The sequence below is a fragment of the Tricharina praecox genome (assembly GCF_024521635.1).
Source record: "Tricharina praecox strain CBS 144465 chromosome Unknown BZA05scaffold_4, whole genome shotgun sequence".
Lineage (NCBI taxonomy): Eukaryota > Fungi > Ascomycota > Pezizomycetes > Pezizales > Pyronemataceae > Tricharina > Tricharina praecox.
The window spans coordinates 209,618-225,616 of record NW_026250406.1 but is presented as its reverse complement, the minus strand read 5'-3'; the positions used below and the strand labels follow the sequence as shown (position 1 = coordinate 225,616).

At 55.7% G+C, this 15,999-nt stretch overlaps 3 protein-coding genes and 1 non-coding gene across 4 annotated transcripts; 2 read left to right on the top strand and 2 right to left on the bottom strand.

Moving 5' to 3' along the window:
- Positions 1-2,939: 2,939 nt before the first annotated feature.
- BZA05DRAFT_388009 (uncharacterized protein) lies at positions 2,940-4,251 on the bottom strand. Its single transcript, XM_051482636.1, has 2 exons — positions 3,434-4,251; positions 2,940-3,380 (listed from the first exon to the last, which is right to left on the bottom strand). The coding sequence occupies exons 1-2, from the start codon at positions 3,938-3,940 to the stop codon at positions 3,054-3,056; spliced, it is 834 nt and encodes a 277-aa protein (XP_051342420.1). The 5' UTR covers positions 3,941-4,251; the 3' UTR covers positions 2,940-3,053.
- Positions 4,252-8,942: 4,691 nt separating this feature from the next.
- Positions 8,943-10,080, bottom strand: BZA05DRAFT_388002 (uncharacterized protein). Its single transcript, XM_051482635.1, has 3 exons — positions 9,784-10,080; positions 9,206-9,733; positions 8,943-9,141 (listed from the first exon to the last, which is right to left on the bottom strand). The coding sequence occupies exons 1-2, from the start codon at positions 9,877-9,879 to the stop codon at positions 9,251-9,253; spliced, it is 579 nt and encodes a 192-aa protein (XP_051342419.1). The 5' UTR covers positions 9,880-10,080; the 3' UTR covers positions 8,943-9,141; positions 9,206-9,250.
- A 4,078-nt stretch (positions 10,081-14,158) lies between these two features.
- BZA05DRAFT_t91 lies at positions 14,159-14,244 on the top strand. Its single transcript has one exon. It is a non-coding gene; the product is annotated as a tRNA-Glu (tRNA).
- A 222-nt stretch (positions 14,245-14,466) lies between these two features.
- On the top strand, positions 14,467-15,995 carry BZA05DRAFT_368755 (uncharacterized protein). Its single transcript, XM_051481597.1, has 3 exons — positions 14,467-14,653; positions 14,707-15,030; positions 15,098-15,995. The coding sequence occupies exons 1-3, from the start codon at positions 14,612-14,614 to the stop codon at positions 15,818-15,820; spliced, it is 1,089 nt and encodes a 362-aa protein (XP_051342418.1). The 5' UTR covers positions 14,467-14,611; the 3' UTR covers positions 15,821-15,995.
- The last annotated feature ends 4 nt before the right edge of the window (positions 15,996-15,999 follow it).

The window sequence follows — 15,999 nt, the reverse complement described above, 5'->3', positions numbered from 1 at the left end:
AGAGAGACTTGTAATGGCACGGGATCGGATTCGGATCGGATATAGAGCGGGAGAGACATTGCGAAGCGAATGGCAATTCGGTGTTTTGTTTTGAGTTTTTGTTTTTACGGCCGATGCTTAGTTGCTTACATCTTACTTAACCTACTAGTAGTCTATACACCCTACTTAGTAGAGTACTCGTACATTCACTTGCGTTGAGAAGAAGTACTGTATAGATACCTAGGTAGTCCAAGGGGGGTAAAAAAAGTTCGGTGCGGTAAGTCTCGGCCCCGGTCTCGGTCTCGGGACGGGACGGTAATTGTTTCTCCACCCGTGTGAGTGTGTATGTGTGTGTGTGCGAGAGAGAGAGAGTGTGTGTGTGTGGCCCTGATCGCCAGATCTACGACATCATGCCTCCCTACATACATACATACACACCTATATTCATACGCCCGGTAACTACTAGAGTGATCGACGGAAGTGTTGGCGGTAAGTGTGGGAGTCGGGTGTGTGTGTGTGCTGCCAATAAGTGTACATAGTGGGTGGGAGTTTAGTGTGTGTGGGTGACCAGCCGCCCGTGGATGTGTGTGTGTGGTGAATGGGGTGGTGGATGGTGGATGGTGGGAGGGGCAGGAGGGGTAGGTGGGGTTATGTAGTTAGAGAATATACATAGAGTAGCGATTCCCATTCTACCGGCACCGGCGCCGGCGCCGAGGCTGATGATGATGATGATGTGATATCACGGGTGGGATATCACGGGTTGGGTTCGGCGAGGCGAGGCGTGACTGGACAGGCGTGACTAGACGGGACGTGACCGGACGTGACCGGACGAGACAGGTCGGGGACGGGACGGGACGGGGGAAGCGGGGGAAGAAAGGGTGTGATATCCGGTGATGCGGTGCGAAGAACGAACGAACGCGGGGAATCTTCGGGATACCGGTGCTCTACTCATGCTCGGTCGGCCGGGCAGTCGGTCGGACAGCACCGACAGCCAGCCGGCACCGACAGCCAGCCAGCACCGACAGCCAGAGTACTCGCACTCGTACTCGCAGCAGCGCTAGGTATTCACTCCCCCCAGGTCGTCCGTGTGCTAGGTACTCGTACACGCGCGGTAAACGGTTCACGGACTGGGGGTGATCTTGTACATACTGGCGGTAAAAACACTAGGTTTACCGTTTATGCAGGGTGGGGTGTTGAACACCGCATTCACCGTCTGGAGACTGGAGTACCTATCCGTCTGGCCTTCGCGGTGCGAGAGAGACCAGCGTGTAGATGTGTAGATCAATGTAAACAGAGTACCGGTATATTGTAACGCCAATATCCCGGAGTCTAAACTCCAGCAATAACAGTTTCTGGGGGCGCACTGAGCAGCGGCAGTACAACTCTACTGTATAGACATGCAGTTGCGGCCAGTGGCCACCGCTCGCTCGCCAGTGCCCTCGATATGCAATTACCACGGCGCCTAGGTACATACATCCTGTGCACGGTGTACCGTGGGTGTGGATCGCCGACTCGTACGCCAGAGAAGCTGCTCGAGCTGTTATTTAGCTTTGGGGGAGGATGCGAAATAGGAACGGGTAGACTGGCTGAACTGAAGTGAACCCGACGAGGGCGAAGCCGAGAGTGCGAATGCGAAGTGCCAGTGTGAATGGGGGGCTCCAGCTGTAATTCTTATTGCGTATGTACTCGCACATACATGCACAGTCCAACAGCTTTGCTCGCATTACCGATCGCGAGTGCTCTCGTAGTTACTCCGATCAGTCTTCCGACCTTCCGACCTTCCGACCTCCAACTTCCGAAGCCACGCGGAACAGTAGTCTACCAGAGCACTCGTACTCTACACAGTAGCTCAGCTCAGCTGAAATGTGCCATTCGATCCTTCTTGTGCTCCTTGTGCACCTATTCCCATCACGATCCGCTGGTGAACACTGGACGTACGGTACGCGAGCACAGTTACTACCTACTCTATGGGAATCGCGAACTCGGACTCTCTGAGATGTGGGACCTGGGGATATCTACCAAAGACCTCGGGCTTTCAATTGAGCTTCCGGTCATTCCGAAATCCGAACTCCAAACGCAGCCAGCCAGCCGGCGGAACTTTCAGCTCATACCCATCTCGCGAGCGAGTAAAAGCTGCTATTCACCACACTCCACGCAGTCTCACTATCTCAACTCACACGCAGCCAAGCCCACAGTAACCACAATCTCAAGTTTCAACCCACCCGCACCTTGTAAGTTATAAAAGCAAGAGCGAGTGATTACTGGATATTCGATTCTCTAACGTAACCAACGTATTTAACGTAACCAACTGCCTAACTATCTATCTGCCTATGCAAGTAAGAAAGTAAGAAAGTAAGTACAAACATAACTACATCCTAATGCCAATCATGCCAATCATGCTGATGTCAATGCCAAACTATCCACATCCCAATGCCATAACTATGGCCATATCTGAAATGCAATCTCCATCCCTCTCTCCATCCATCTCTCCCTCTTCATCTCCATCCCATTCATCTTCATCCATATCTCCACCCCCATCCATATCATGTCGTCGTATCATCGTATCTCTTGTCGTCGTAGCCCATCAATATCAAGTACAGCTCCCACTCCCCACCAACTAATGCTCAGTAAGTCCGTAAGTAAGCAAGCAAGAACATATCCACAGAACGCAAATCAAAGCAAAAGCAAAAGCAAAGCAAAGCCAAAAACGACAAACATCCGCCATATAGCGTTAACGATCCACGGGCCGAACATATAAAAACCGAGTAGGGTGTAGTAGGTAATCCATCCATCGCAAGAAAAGAGAAGGGAAGAGAAAACAGCAAAAACAAAAAAACAAAAACAGGCAAAAAAACAGCAAAAACAGGCAAAAAACAAGAAATCTACAGATAGCCGCTACCACACACACTGACCCTGTACATAAGTAGGTAGGTTGATTAACCAACTCGTCGCTCGCACGTTCACATCATCACATCATCACATCATCACATCATCACATCATCACATCATCACATCATCACATCTTAACCCCCGCCGCGAGCAACTGCGTCAACTATCCCCCGTTCAGTCAGCAATCATTCCCATCTCATCCCCCATCCCCCATCCTTCCCCTGTAGCAGAAGACAACATACCCAAGTATTCAACCTCCCCCCATCCCCTCCCGCCGCCCTGACCGCGGAATCCAGCGTCTCATCGTTACAATGTATGAGCCCGACCATTTCCGGATCCCTGGCGAGGCGGTCGAGGTAGCGCTTGCTGTCGGGCGAGTCGCCGATGCGATTGATCTGGAACGTCACCGCCGACTCGCCGTACGGGATGCCGCGCGCGTTCACGTTCTTGCGCAGCTCCTCCTTACACGCTAGGATCGTCCATTTCAACGTGTCGACGTTTTCCTCGGTCGGCTGTAATGTGTTAGTGGTGGGTGTGAGCGCGCGGGAAAAGGGGGGGAAAGTACCTCGCCGTCAGTGATCATAGAGATCAGCACGGGCTTCCGCAGCTCGCCGCGGCGCGCAGGCTCGATGACGAACGGCAGCACGACCTTTTCGAGCAGCTTCGTTCCGAGGCGGGTGGTGCCGTTAGGGAACACGTGGCTGACGGCGGAGTTGATATCGCCGTGGTTGAGACGGTTGTAGCCGTCGTCGTCGAGGAAGTTGATGAAGCGCAGGGAGATGCCGGCGCGGTTGTACGTCTGCGCGATACGCGAGATGCGCTTGACGACGTCCTTCTGGTCGTCGAAGCGGTTGTTCGCCAGCATCGACCCAGAGTCGTCGCAGAAGACGATGACATCGTACAGGCCGACCTTGGTGAGATCGGGCGTGGCGTACGCCGAGATTCCGAGGGCGGAGCAGATCCGGTCGGCTTCGGCTTCGGCACGCTTCGCGATCTCGAGAGGATCCGGCGAGTCGTCGGGGATCACTCCCTCGAGATTGTGCTCGGCGATATGGGCGGTCAGGGATTCCATGTGGTCCTCGAAGGTGATGGGAAGCGGGCCCTCCTCGACGTATGCGAAGCCGAGTTTGGGAAACTCTCGCCGCCGGTAGTCGACAAAGTTGGGCGCGGCACTTGGGGTATCTGGGGGTGTGTATTGCTGGAGGTGATCGGGCTGGGAGGCGGCGGGGGAGGAATTAGTAGAGTGGTGGCTGGGGTTGTTGACTCTGCGCCGGGTGGAGACGGTGCGAGTGATGGTGATGTTGATGGGGGCCCGTCTGGGGGGACCTGTGGGCGACTCTCCGGTTACTGTCTCCGCATCCTGCTGCTGCTGCTGCTGCTGATGTCTCATGGCGTTCTCACGCTCCTCTTGGTCTCGTCGCGCTCGAAGGGCGTGCTCGCGTTCTTCCTGTTCCCGCCTCTGGCGCATGGCTTCTTCCTGCTCCCTCCTCTGCCGCAGGGCGTGCTCTCGCTCCTCCTGCTCCCGTCTCGCTCTGATCGCATTCTCACGCTCCTCCAGCTCCCTCCTCGCTCTGACCGCCATCTCCCGCTCCTCACGCTCCTCACGCTCCTCACGCTCCTCTTGCTCCCGTCTCGCTCTCACCGCCATCTCCCGCTCTTCCAATTCCCTCCTCTGGTGCATAGCATCTTCCTCCTGCTCCCTCCTGGCTCTGAGCGCATTCTCGCGCTCCTCCAGCTCCCTCCTCGCCCTGAGCGCATTCTCGCGCTCTTCCAACTCCACCCTCTGCCGCAGCCCCTCGCGCTCATCCATCTCCCTCTTCTGGCGGCGGGAACACATTCTCCTCGGCGGCTCGCCGCCGCCCCCATTCCCGTTGCCGTCGTCGTATCCGTTTCCGAAATCCGCAGGCGCAGTCCCGCGCCTGACCAGTGCGCCTGGGCCGTAGTTCTCGACGGCCTGCCCACTCTGGCCGGGCATGACGCCAGGCACAAGCCTAGTCAGGGCATTCGGATCGCCGGTATGACTTCTCCTGGGCCTGCGACCTCCCATGTATCCCGGGCCCGCAGGCATCGGCGGTGGGGGTGCAGCGCTATTATCGGAGTCCTCGCCGCGGCGGGAGCCGTCGGAGTACAGCGAATGATAGGAGTCGCGGAACTCGCCGCCCCACGAGGAGCGGGGGCGGGAGTGGGAGCGCCGGCGCCGGTTGGTCTCGGAGCGCACGCGGGACACGCTGCGTTCGCGCCGCCGCTCGGATGGCGTCGCGAATATTTCTACGTCGATGGCCGTCGGGATGAAGTGCCGGACGCCGCTGGGTGGGTGGGCGCGCGGAGGCGAGGGCGTGCTCGAGACTGAGACCCGGCGGCGACCAGTGTAAGGCTCGGAGTCCGAGGGAGTGCTGGTCTGCTGCTCGTCGTCCGATGAGGGCTGGTGTTGGTGTGGGTGTGGGTGCGAAGGCTGCTCGTCGCTGCTGCTGTCCGCGGACGCCGGGTGCTCGTCCTGGTGCGTTATCACCGTGCGCGTGTATTCGTACGGTGCGGTGGGGGCGTGTCCCTCGACAATCGTTGTCGGCGGGGGGCTGAGCGGGATCTTTGCCGGGCGCGGGGGGGCGGGCGTAGGCGGCGGCGAGGGCGAAGCTGGCGGCGGCGGGGTGATCTGCCGTTCCTGCTCCAGCTCGGAATGCACGGGTGACGGCGGCGGCGACGGCTCCGGGAACGGGCTCGGTGTCTGCCGCGCCTCCTGCAGCGACGGGTCTCTATACAGCTCGACGTCGAGCGGCGGCGGCGGCGGAATCAACACCGCAGGGACAAAAGCATTACCGTCCTCCGACGACGACGAGGGGGTGACCGTCTTCCTCTGCTGCCTGCTGCTCCTGCTCCGGTCCTTCTCCTTCTCCCCCCTCTCCTTCTCCCTCCCCCCACCCCCGCCTCCGCCACCCCTCTCCTTCCCGGCCGCTCCGCGCGACGCACTCTGGCTCCGCCGCTTACTCCGGCGCTCCCGGTTTCCATGCGCATGCCTGTGCCCCTTCTCGCTCACGATCCGCGCATTGTCTGATGACTCGGTGCTCCCGCTCCCCCCGCTGCCGCTGTGTTGCTTCCCCCCCTTCGTGTTGCGTGTGCGGTAGTACTTTAGCAGCTTCCGCGGCTCGCAGCAGAAGGCGTAGCACCAGGGGATGCAGCACATCTTGACGAACGAGTGGTGGTTTGGCTCGTGTTTATGTCGTTTGTTTGTTGTTGTTAGATGGGGGTGGTAGTGGTGCTGGTGCTGGCGGTATGTATGTATCAATCAGTGCTCCGTGTGTATATATATGTGGTATATACGGTGTATATATGCCAATGAGATGGAAAGCTGGTTCGGTTCGTTCACACGTAGGACGGATGGTTGGTGGTAGTAGTAGTAGTAGTAGTAGTAGTAGTAGTAGTAGTAGTAGTAGTAGTAGTAGTAGTAGTAGTAGTAGTAGTAGTTGTTGTTGTAGTGGTGGTGGTGGTGGTTGGTGTGGGTGTGATATGTATATCTCGTCAGATCAGCTCAAGGCGTGAACAGTGAACACCACTATAAAAAAAAGGAATGGACCGGCCGAACGGCGGACAGTTTGGACTTGGAGACGAATTATATTTCAGCAGGCTTTTTAAGAAAGAAATATTAGAAGAACGGAAGAAAGGAAGAAAGGAAGAAAGAAAGAAAGAAAGGACAGAAAAAAATACCGCCCTCCCGATGGGGCATATAGTATATAATTCCTTTCCTGCCACACAATACCAGACCACCACCACCACCGACCAGGCTCCAAGCTGCGGTTTTCGAACCTTGCCTCAGATCATGCATCCATCGGAAAAGAAAAGAAGAAAAAGAATATCTAGCAGAAGGGAAAAGAAAAGAAAAAGTAAAACAGAAACCCCAATGCGGAATGATCACGGTTAACTACTGGCCGCGAAGGGGGAGGGAGGTACTCGAGTACTCTAGGGAAGGGGAAGGCGAAGAGGATAGGGAAGGGCCATCCATCCTGCCATCCATCCATCCATCCTTCCACCCACCTTCCATCCATGAATCCTTGGCCTTTGGCCGAAGCACAGCAGGTGGTGGTGCAGATGTAACAGTAACAGGTACTGGAAGAGGGGGGGCGGAGGGGGCAAAAGGTTCGGAGAGGGCAAAAGGTTCGGAGGGGAGGGGAGCCAACCAATGCGGTCTCTCCACGAGATTTCTCTATGTACTTGCCTGCTCGGCCATGTTGCGCGCGTGCTCGGGGTTTAGGTTGGGGGATGGAAGGATGGATGGGTTGGGGATGGATGGATGGGTTTACCAGAAACCAGGGCGAGCGGGCGACGGAGTGGAACTGTCGATACTCTACATATGCGGGTAGGGTAGGTGGGTGGGTAGGTAGGGTAGGGTACATACATTGAGCATGCAGGTGCAGGAAAGAGAGACGCAGCAAGAAAGCAAGCCAGAGGGCACTTGTCAGGTAGTTCCGAGCGTGCCAACAAATCGTTGTCCGCCCCTTGATGATTCCGTCAGATTCTTCAGCATCTCCGGATGCCTCTGGGCGGTGGGTGGGTGCGTCGAAGGAAGGCTCCGACCAACCATACGCGCAATGGATAGCTATCACAGGCGCAGGCGCAGCAGTAGCAGCAGTAGCAGCAGTAGCAGCCACGCGGGAGCAGAAGCGAAGTGACCTGATGGAACTGGTGGACGGACGAACGAACGAACGGAGGTCTAGAGTAACTATACCGGTAGTTACCGGTAGTTACTCGATAACCAGTAGTAGAGCCAAGTAGATATCATACTACTTGGGTAGTGGTCTCCGGCCGGGTGGGGCTCTGCGGGTCGGGCTTAGGCTCGCAAGGGCTCAGACGGTCAGACCTGAGGCAAGTTGTCGTTCCTAAGCAACTCGCGCCCCCCGAAAGAAAGCCAGTGGCTGGCCTGGATAGCCGGTACGATGGACACACACATCCGAGGAACTCCCTGTTACCCCATGTAGATCAATCAGATCACGGCAAAGACAGGAAACTCGAAAGCAAGCGGATTCGATTCGATATTCCTACTGTAGAATGTCCGCCCGCCGGGAAGCAGCAGCAGCACAGCAGTATGTACTCTACCGCACTCTAGAGTACCGCGCTCTACCCAAGGGGCGCGCAAGCAACATGTCATGCGAGGTAGGCAAATGCAAGCAGGCAAATGCAAGCCACATTTTATTTTTCTTCTTGTCGACCTTCTTTCGCTCGGGTCCGGATTCTCCGGAGAGTTCCCGCATTGAGATACCTCCACCGGCAAGAATACCTACCTTCAATGCGGTTGCATTATGCCTCCGCCCGAGATGGATGGCATAGAGTGCGGTGCGGTGTAGAGTCCATACAGACTTGATGTGGATATCCGATCGATGGTTCGCAGAGAGCGCGGTTGGAACGACATCATCGAAACAGCAGCTGTGTACTATAGATTAGTACCGGTAGTGTACTCACTCACCTGGCAAGTAAGAGTAGGAGTACGTACCTATAGTACTTCTTTCTTATGTACTTCTCACTTAGCCGACGGGCATCCATTCGCTGGCGGTGGCTGTGTTGTATAATATTTTTCTTTGGTTTTTCCATCCAGACCGACCAATACCTCTTCATCTCCGGGCGTTGATGCTTCATCCAGATTCCAGACCCATCATCTATGCAGATTGCAGCACCGCTCGGCTCGGACTTCATCCCAGCGGGGCGGGAGTTACATCATTCTTGTTTGGACAGCGCCTCGAATGCGGGGTCGATGATGCTGCCGATGATGCCGCTGATGATGATGATGATGATGATGATGATGAACAAAGCGGGCATCCCGGCTTCTAGAATACCATTGAATCATCGAAACCATGGGTGATGAACACAGGCCAATTGCAACGACGAGATGAGCTGCGGCGGGGTAGGCAAGACGGAGCTAGCGGAAACTCAACCAATTTCGATGCGCGATTGCGGTGTTGTTGGAGGAGGAGGGGGAGGGGGAGGAGGAGGGGGAGGGGGAGGAGGAGGGGGAGGGGGAGGAGGATGAAGCGGAGATAGGAGGAGCAGGCGGCGGGCGAGGGCGAGGGTGGGGGGGCCTTGTTTCGCAAGAAGCACAAGACCATGGCAGTGCAACCAACGTGGGTGCAACACAAACAACACAAACGACACAAACGACACAAACACCGCCCGCTCACCGCCGGCCGCCGTCGCCAGTCATACATAGAGTGAACACATGCCGCCACAACCCAGCGCCCTGTCCAGGCTGTGCTGTCTTGTCATGTCGTGTTGGCCATCAGACTCGGAAAAGTAAGCAAATCACTCGAGCACTCGCAGCTTGGAAAAAAAGTCACGGTCTCAAAGATCAATCGAGACTGCCGCCTCGACTCGACGACATCATTCGACGCATCCGGACTGATCACTCGGCTGTCTCGCCTCTGCCCGACTCGACGACGACAACCAACTTGCAAGTCCCCGTCCCTATGTGACGATATTCTATCTCTCTCTCTCCCTCCCTCGCCCACAAGCCCGCCCCAGGTCGCCACAGCCCAGATATGCCGTAATGCCTATGCGAAAACAGACGGATATCCGCTCCCACTCTCACAAGCAGTCCCCTCCCCTCCCCTCCCGTCCCCTCCCCTTCCCTCCCGTCCCGTCCTGTCCCATCCTGATCCGCTGCCGGCTCCCTTCCTTCCCCACGCAACGCTCGAGTCGCTAACCGAACAGCAACCTTCACCTTCTCCACAGTCCACACCCCGTGCGCCCCGTGCACCCGCAATATTCCCGCGCTCGCCCGCTTATGTACTCTACATAGCGACGTGGATTGACTACGGTACCTAGAGGAGTTCGTATCGTGGTCACGAGGCGGGGAGATACTTACTATGATGGTCCATATACCCAAGTATGCACTCCACTCAAGCAAGTACTTGTTGTGTAGCTAACTATCAGTTGCCTCGAGTCGACTTGATGTGATGGGACAGCTCGTCTCGTCTCGTCTCGACTCGTCTCGTGCGGAAGAGCCAGCGCCAGTGCAGTTGCCAGTTGCATACGGTAGCATATGTAGCGCCCATCACCGGACCGCGTTGAACTTCTACTTACGGCCGGCCTAAAGGCGAGCCTCACCGCAGTGTCCGCAGTGGCTTGCGTGTAACTGGCTTCAAAAAATAAATAAGAAAAAATAAAGAAAGAAAAGAAAAGAAAATGATGGGCCAATTGGCAGACAGGCAGGCAGGCAGGCAGGCAGGCAGGCAGGCAGGCAGGCAGGCAGGCAGGCAGGCAGGCAGGTGGAAGATGGAAGATGATCGTGGCCTTGGAAGTTGGAATTCGGCTCGCGCGAGGATATTGTAGTACTTGCCTGGCACTTACCTGCTACATACCAGGACATCCCTAGCCGGTGCAACAGCCAGACAGACATCTGACAGACAGACAGCCAATGTTCACGATTGGCAATAACTATCGGCATGCCCGCCCGGCCGGATGTCCGCATATCCTCAGTACTTTGACTGTTGACGTGACAGGCTTTCGTCTATTCCGTCCATCGACAGCATGCTACAAGCCGTCGCCGCGCTGGGCTACAACATATGGTGTTATGTTACATGTTACATGTTGCTAGGTATGGAGGTGGCTATCCGTTGGTCCTCCCGCTTTCCCTCCACCACACCGTCCACGAGGCCACGAGTACACGGGCACGAGTCCATGGGCACGAGTCCACGGGTGTGAGCCTACTGGTGCGAGTCCACGGGCACGAGTGCGGATAACTAATTGGAACGTGGGAGCTTGGACTGAGGGGGGAGGGTGTGGAGGGGAATGGGGGTATACCGGCGTTATCCCCAGCTCAGCTCAGCTGTATACCCACCTATGTTGTCGATATCGACCTCGTCGGTATCTCTATGCTTCGACCGAAAGCCCCCCCTCTCTCCATTCCTCCCGAGAGGCAACAGACCATCTCTAGGACTCGACCGACATCCAACTGGTAAGTACTCCACCTCGGTTCTCACCTCTCGAGGGCGCAATGTAGAGTGTGCAAACTGACGAACGTCCGGTAGACTTGCTGACGACGACGAAGCGCCACTCCTTCCCCTCCGAAATCCGGAGCCTTGTATTGATGGACATACATACATAGCACCTACGTCCTCCTCCGCCCTTGCCCGCAGCCCACGTCAGTAACTAATCTCCCAGCCAGCCAGCCGGGCAGTCAGCACGTCGCCGCCACTGCCACTCACTCATCCAGCCAGCCAGCGAGCCAGTCCTTGCCATTGCCACTGCCATTGCCACTGTGACGGGGCATCTCCTGGGACGAAAAATTCGAGCCTACATACATATGGACGCCCAATCGGACGCGGATCGACGTTTGCTCCCCAGCTACTACATATGTAGAGCACCTTCCAGCGAGCGATCCGGGTATTGCCAGAGCACTGCAGCTAATGCTACAGCTAACTAATGCTGGGTAGAGTGCTATAATGCGGACGCGGCTGTCAATTCATGTCTGGTCATGTCTGGTCTTGTCGTGTCAGGTCTTGTTGGCGCCGATCTGCGCCAGTGCAGTGCAGTGCAGTGTAAGTTCACGACTAGGTACTCATGTGTGTGTGTAGGTGGTAGATATGTAGGTTGTGTATACCTGTATACCAGATCTAGGTAATGCACAGTGCATCGCTGTTTTCGCATGGCTATCTATGGAGGCAGGTACTGGGGATGGAGAAAGGTATCCTATGTATCTAAGTATAAGTAAATACATAGCCGGCGTGGAGTGGAGGGAGTGGAGGGAGAGAGGACGATCTGTTTGCAGGCAGCTTCCATATCTCTCTTTCTCTTTCCATCTCTCGAGAATACCCACCCGCCTGGTACTCTACATGTTACATGTTACATGTATCTATACCTAGAGGTGGGGGACTCACCAAGCTGGACTCACCAAGCTGCTCTAGTTACTATATGTAGTGGCCATATGTACATACAGAATATCCACACCCGCCAGATCCCCGCTAGTTTTACATAACTAACTAGTGGGTATGTAGTGTGTATGTAGTGGGGCGGGCCGCCTACGCCTTCCGCAACCGCTGTAGCCACATATAGCCACATATATAGCCACATATCTACATGCTAGCCACATACTCTACATATCTACACAGCTACCTACACAGCTAGCCACAGCCGAGGAAGGTGGAGGTGGAAGTGGTGGCGGCTGATGTGTTCAATGTGTTCGATGTGTTCGATGCCAGTGCATATCGCTGTGTAGTGGTACCGGTGATCCCTGAAGGCTGAAGCGGAGGTCGACCGCGTGGACGGACGGGCCGCGGGTAACTACTAGTTACGGTACAATGTGGGATGTAGGTACGATGGGTATCGAAATAAGAAAGTGTACTCTCGGCTCGATGGATAGTAACTATCCTATGCGGAACTTACGCCACTTCACTCACTCCACACACGGACTAGCCTTGCTCGGATAGGCATAAACCATTCACGTGGAATCACTCGCGTGGATTCCTCCTCCGATGTTGAAACTGGGAGAACTTGACTTTACTTGGTTGATGTAATTGATGTAATTGGTACGAGAAAGACGAGAAAGATGAAGAAAATGAGAAAGACGAGAAAGATGAGGAAAGATGGGAAATGAAACTGCTTGTAAGGGAAACGAGCTCGTGTATCATACTGGTAGACATAGACTCGATGAAGCCGGGCCTCGGACAGAGGATGCGACGATAGTCGTCTCCGGACTGGGCTGGGGCTCGAAGGCTTGAAGGCTTTAGCTAACGAGGCTAATTCTGACGAGAAGCCATGAATAATGCTAAGCAGCCACGAAGGCACGAAGGCTGTATGCAACGATACAACGCTACAAATGGACAGAGGACAGAGGACAGAGGACAGAGGACAGAGGACAGAGGACAGAGGACAGAGGACAGAGGACAGAGGACAGAGGACAGAGGACAGAGAAAAATACCAGTGACACTCATGACACTGGAACAGGCAATAAGACGCATAATATCAACATTTGACATAAATATAAATACAGATGATCACAGATGATCACAGCTTCCCACTAAGTCTCATCTCCCGCCACCGTACTCCGGCGGGCTTTCCATCTTTCTTGCCGTGCTTATTCTCCTTTCTATCCTTCTTCTCCTCCACCTTCCCAGCGACCTCCTGCGCTCCCTGATCCTTTGTTGCCGCCGCGTCCTTGCCGTCGATGCGGCGGGTGATTTCTTGTGCGCCTTGGTCCCTATTCGCCCCAGCACCAGCTCCAACTCCAACGTGGTGGCTAAAGACCTGAGCGGTCACCTCTTGCGCGCCTTGGTCCCGGGTTGGCGCAGAGTCCGTGACGTCCTTGCCGTCGATGCGCCGCGTGATTTCTTGTGCGCCTTGGTCGTTGGATTTCGCGGGCATAGTGCTACGTCTTGGAGTGGGTGGGTGGAATGTTTCTCGTGGAGTCTCTTTGCCCTGTGTTTCGTTGTGTGTGGGTTCGGTTGGCTGGCTGGTTTGTGCAAGGACGGATGCGATGGCGAGGCGAGGACGAGGCGAGGGCGAGGACGAGGCAGTTGTAGGGGATATAACCGTATGAACTCCGGGAGTCGGGGGGTGGTGACGTGACTGACGTCACCAGTGCCGAGGTCTCGGCCTGTTCATGTTCATTTAATCAATGTGGATAAAATCGGGAGCGGTGAACCGTAGCCGTTGTCTGCGTACCGGTATCAGCAGTAGAGAGTACCAAAGAGTACAGTGCGATACCGCAAGTCCGTAGCATGAGAGATGCTGTGGGAAGAGATATGCTGGTGATGGTTCGTGATTCGAAAGCGTGGGTTCACGGGGTAGCACTCGGCCCTGGGGGGTTTTCGCCATTTCACAACTCCTACTTGGAAAGAGAAATGTTTCGCTATGGGCTGCTGAGGGATGTTTGCGAGAATGAATCGGTGTTCGAAAGAGAAAAAGGAGAGAAAGAGAAGACGTCACCCGCCATTTGGAGTCCGAACTCCGCACCGAGGACGGGCCAACTATGTACCTACTATGCAGTGCAGTACATCTCATGTCGCCGATATCCGTTACATACTCTCTGGGGACCCTGGGGCACCCTTTCACGTTTTCATCCTCCCCCTCACACCCGCTTTCCTTGCTGTCCATGGCGAACCCAAAGTACCGGTAAATATGCGGAGAGGCTGGCTCGTGTTTCCCTACCTACTGTAGTTTCCTCTGCCCCCGCTGTGCGTAGATCTGGGAGCATACTATACAGGCTTAATGGATCATCACCATTACCTCCGTAGGACTGTTTACTATACACTTCTCAAAGCCGTATATTTATGTGGCTTCAATACAGCATAATTAGCTTAATAAGCATCAATCCGTTATGGTGTAGTGGCTAGCATCGGCCGCTCTCAAGCAGAGCATTAATCCGGCCAGACCGGGGTTCAATTCCCCGTAACGGAAGATCATCTTTTTGCTATTTGTTTCTCGCTTTTGTTTTGCTTTTGGCAGGTCCATAGAGCTCGTATGTAGGGACCGGTAACTGGGTTAGGTTCAAGATCACCGACATAACATTGAGTTCGTAATTCCGGACGTGTGATGTTTTGTGAGGTAGATACATGGTGCCCCTGTGCGTAGAATAGAGCAGGTACCTACTCTACTCTAGGAGGTATGTAGGTTGGGCGACACCCTGTCAGCCCGAGCTTCACACGTACGTACCATACCATACCATAGACCACGACCCGTCGTTTCCATCTTCCACCACCACCCACCCAACTACAGTAACCACTCCCTCCATCCGCCGCATCGAGAGCACGACCACCACATTGCAATGTCGAAATCCTGGGAAATAGATCCAGACACGCGGCGCAAGGTTTCCCTCACCCCCCCCCTCCTCCCCGTTCCCCTTCACTAACGCCTACCCAGCTCCTCGCGCTGCAAAAGCTTCCGGGCAACAACACCTGCAGTGACTGCGGCGCTCCAGCGCCGCAATGGGCAAGTCCGAAGTTCGGAATCTTCATCTGCCTGACGTGCGCGGGGGTGCACCGGGGGCTCGGCGTCCACATCTCGTTCGTGCGCTCGGTCACCATGGACGCGTTCAAGAGCGAGGAGATGGCGCGCATGGAGAAGGGTGGGAATATGAGATGGAAGGAGTATTGTCGCGCGCAAGGCATGCTCGAGACCGGCGGCGGCGAGGGCGCGATAAAGGATCGGTATGAGTGTGAGGCTGCTGGGAATTATAAGGATATGGTAGGTGCCCGGGAGATGGGGGGGATGGGGGGAGAGGAGGAGAGGGGCTGATACATAGTGCGAGCAGTTGACCGCCGACGTTGAGGGCCGCGAATATGTCCCCCCACCTCCAAACACTAGCAACACCAACACCGCTAGACCATCACGCAGCTCCACGCCCTCCGCCTCCTCCAGCGTCCCCCTCTCCTCCGACGCGGCCTCGAAAAAAGCGCGCAACGAAGCCTACTTCGCGCGACTGCACTCCGCGAACGAGACGCGGCCGGACTCGCTCCCCCCTTCCCAAGGCGGCAAATACGCCGGCTTCGGCTCGACCCCACCCCCGTCCTCCTCGGCAGGGGGACCATCCGACGTACTCGGCGACCTAACGCGCGATCCAGTAGCGGCACTAACCAAGGGCTGGGGCTTCTTCACGACGCAAGCGACGCGGGCGGCGATGCTGGCGAACGAGCAGGTGATCAAGCCGACGGCGCAGAAGCTGGCGGAAGCGGACCTAGCCAGGACCGCCGCGCTGATGGGGCAGGGCGTGCAGCAGGGCGTGCAGGGCGTTGGCCGCCTCGGTTATGAGAACTTTAATAAGTTTGTGGAGGGCCCCGGAGCCGGAGGGGCTGCGAGGGGAAGGGTCGAGCCTGAGAGGAAGGACTTTTGGGAGAGCTTTGGTGAGCCCGCGCCGCCGGTGCAGGTCCAACAGAAGCCGGCCGCCCTGGGGACGAGTGCTATGAAGAGCTCCGGGCAGGCGACGCAGAAGAAGAAGGATGACGATTGGGAGAATGATGAGTGGGAGAAGTTTTAGATGGGGGTTGTAGAGCAGCTCTGTTTACTCGTTTATGTCTTCTATGCTATATTGATGCTTTGATGTTTTTTTTTTGCGAGCGAAAGCACATGTAAAGGTACAGCGAGGAGAGTGATTATCAATGCGGATAAGGATAAGCACCATATGATAGCGCCACTAGCAAAGTCAAGTCAAGTCTA

Coding starts and splice junctions, on each gene's coding strand:
- BZA05DRAFT_388009 (XM_051482636.1), bottom strand. CDS start 3,940: ATGGAATCCCTGACCGCCCATATCGCCGAGCACAATCTCGAGGGAGTG. Junction 3,381..3,433: donor CTATGATCACTGACGGCGAG/GTACTTTCCCCC, acceptor AACACATTACAG/CCGACCGAGGAAAACGTCGA.
- BZA05DRAFT_388002 (XM_051482635.1), bottom strand. CDS start 9,879: ATGCAACTGGCAACTGCACTGGCGCTGGCTCTTCCGCACGAGACGAGT. Junction 9,734..9,783: donor CACATCAAGTCGACTCGAGG/CAACTGATAGTT, acceptor TGGAGTGCATAC/TTGGGTATATGGACCATCAT.
- BZA05DRAFT_368755 (XM_051481597.1), top strand. CDS start 14,612: ATGTCGAAATCCTGGGAAATAGATCCAGACACGCGGCGCAAG. Junction 14,654..14,706: donor ATCCAGACACGCGGCGCAAG/GTTTCCCTCACC, acceptor ACGCCTACCCAG/CTCCTCGCGCTGCAAAAGCT. Junction 15,031..15,097: donor CTGGGAATTATAAGGATATG/GTAGGTGCCCGG, acceptor TAGTGCGAGCAG/TTGACCGCCGACGTTGAGGG.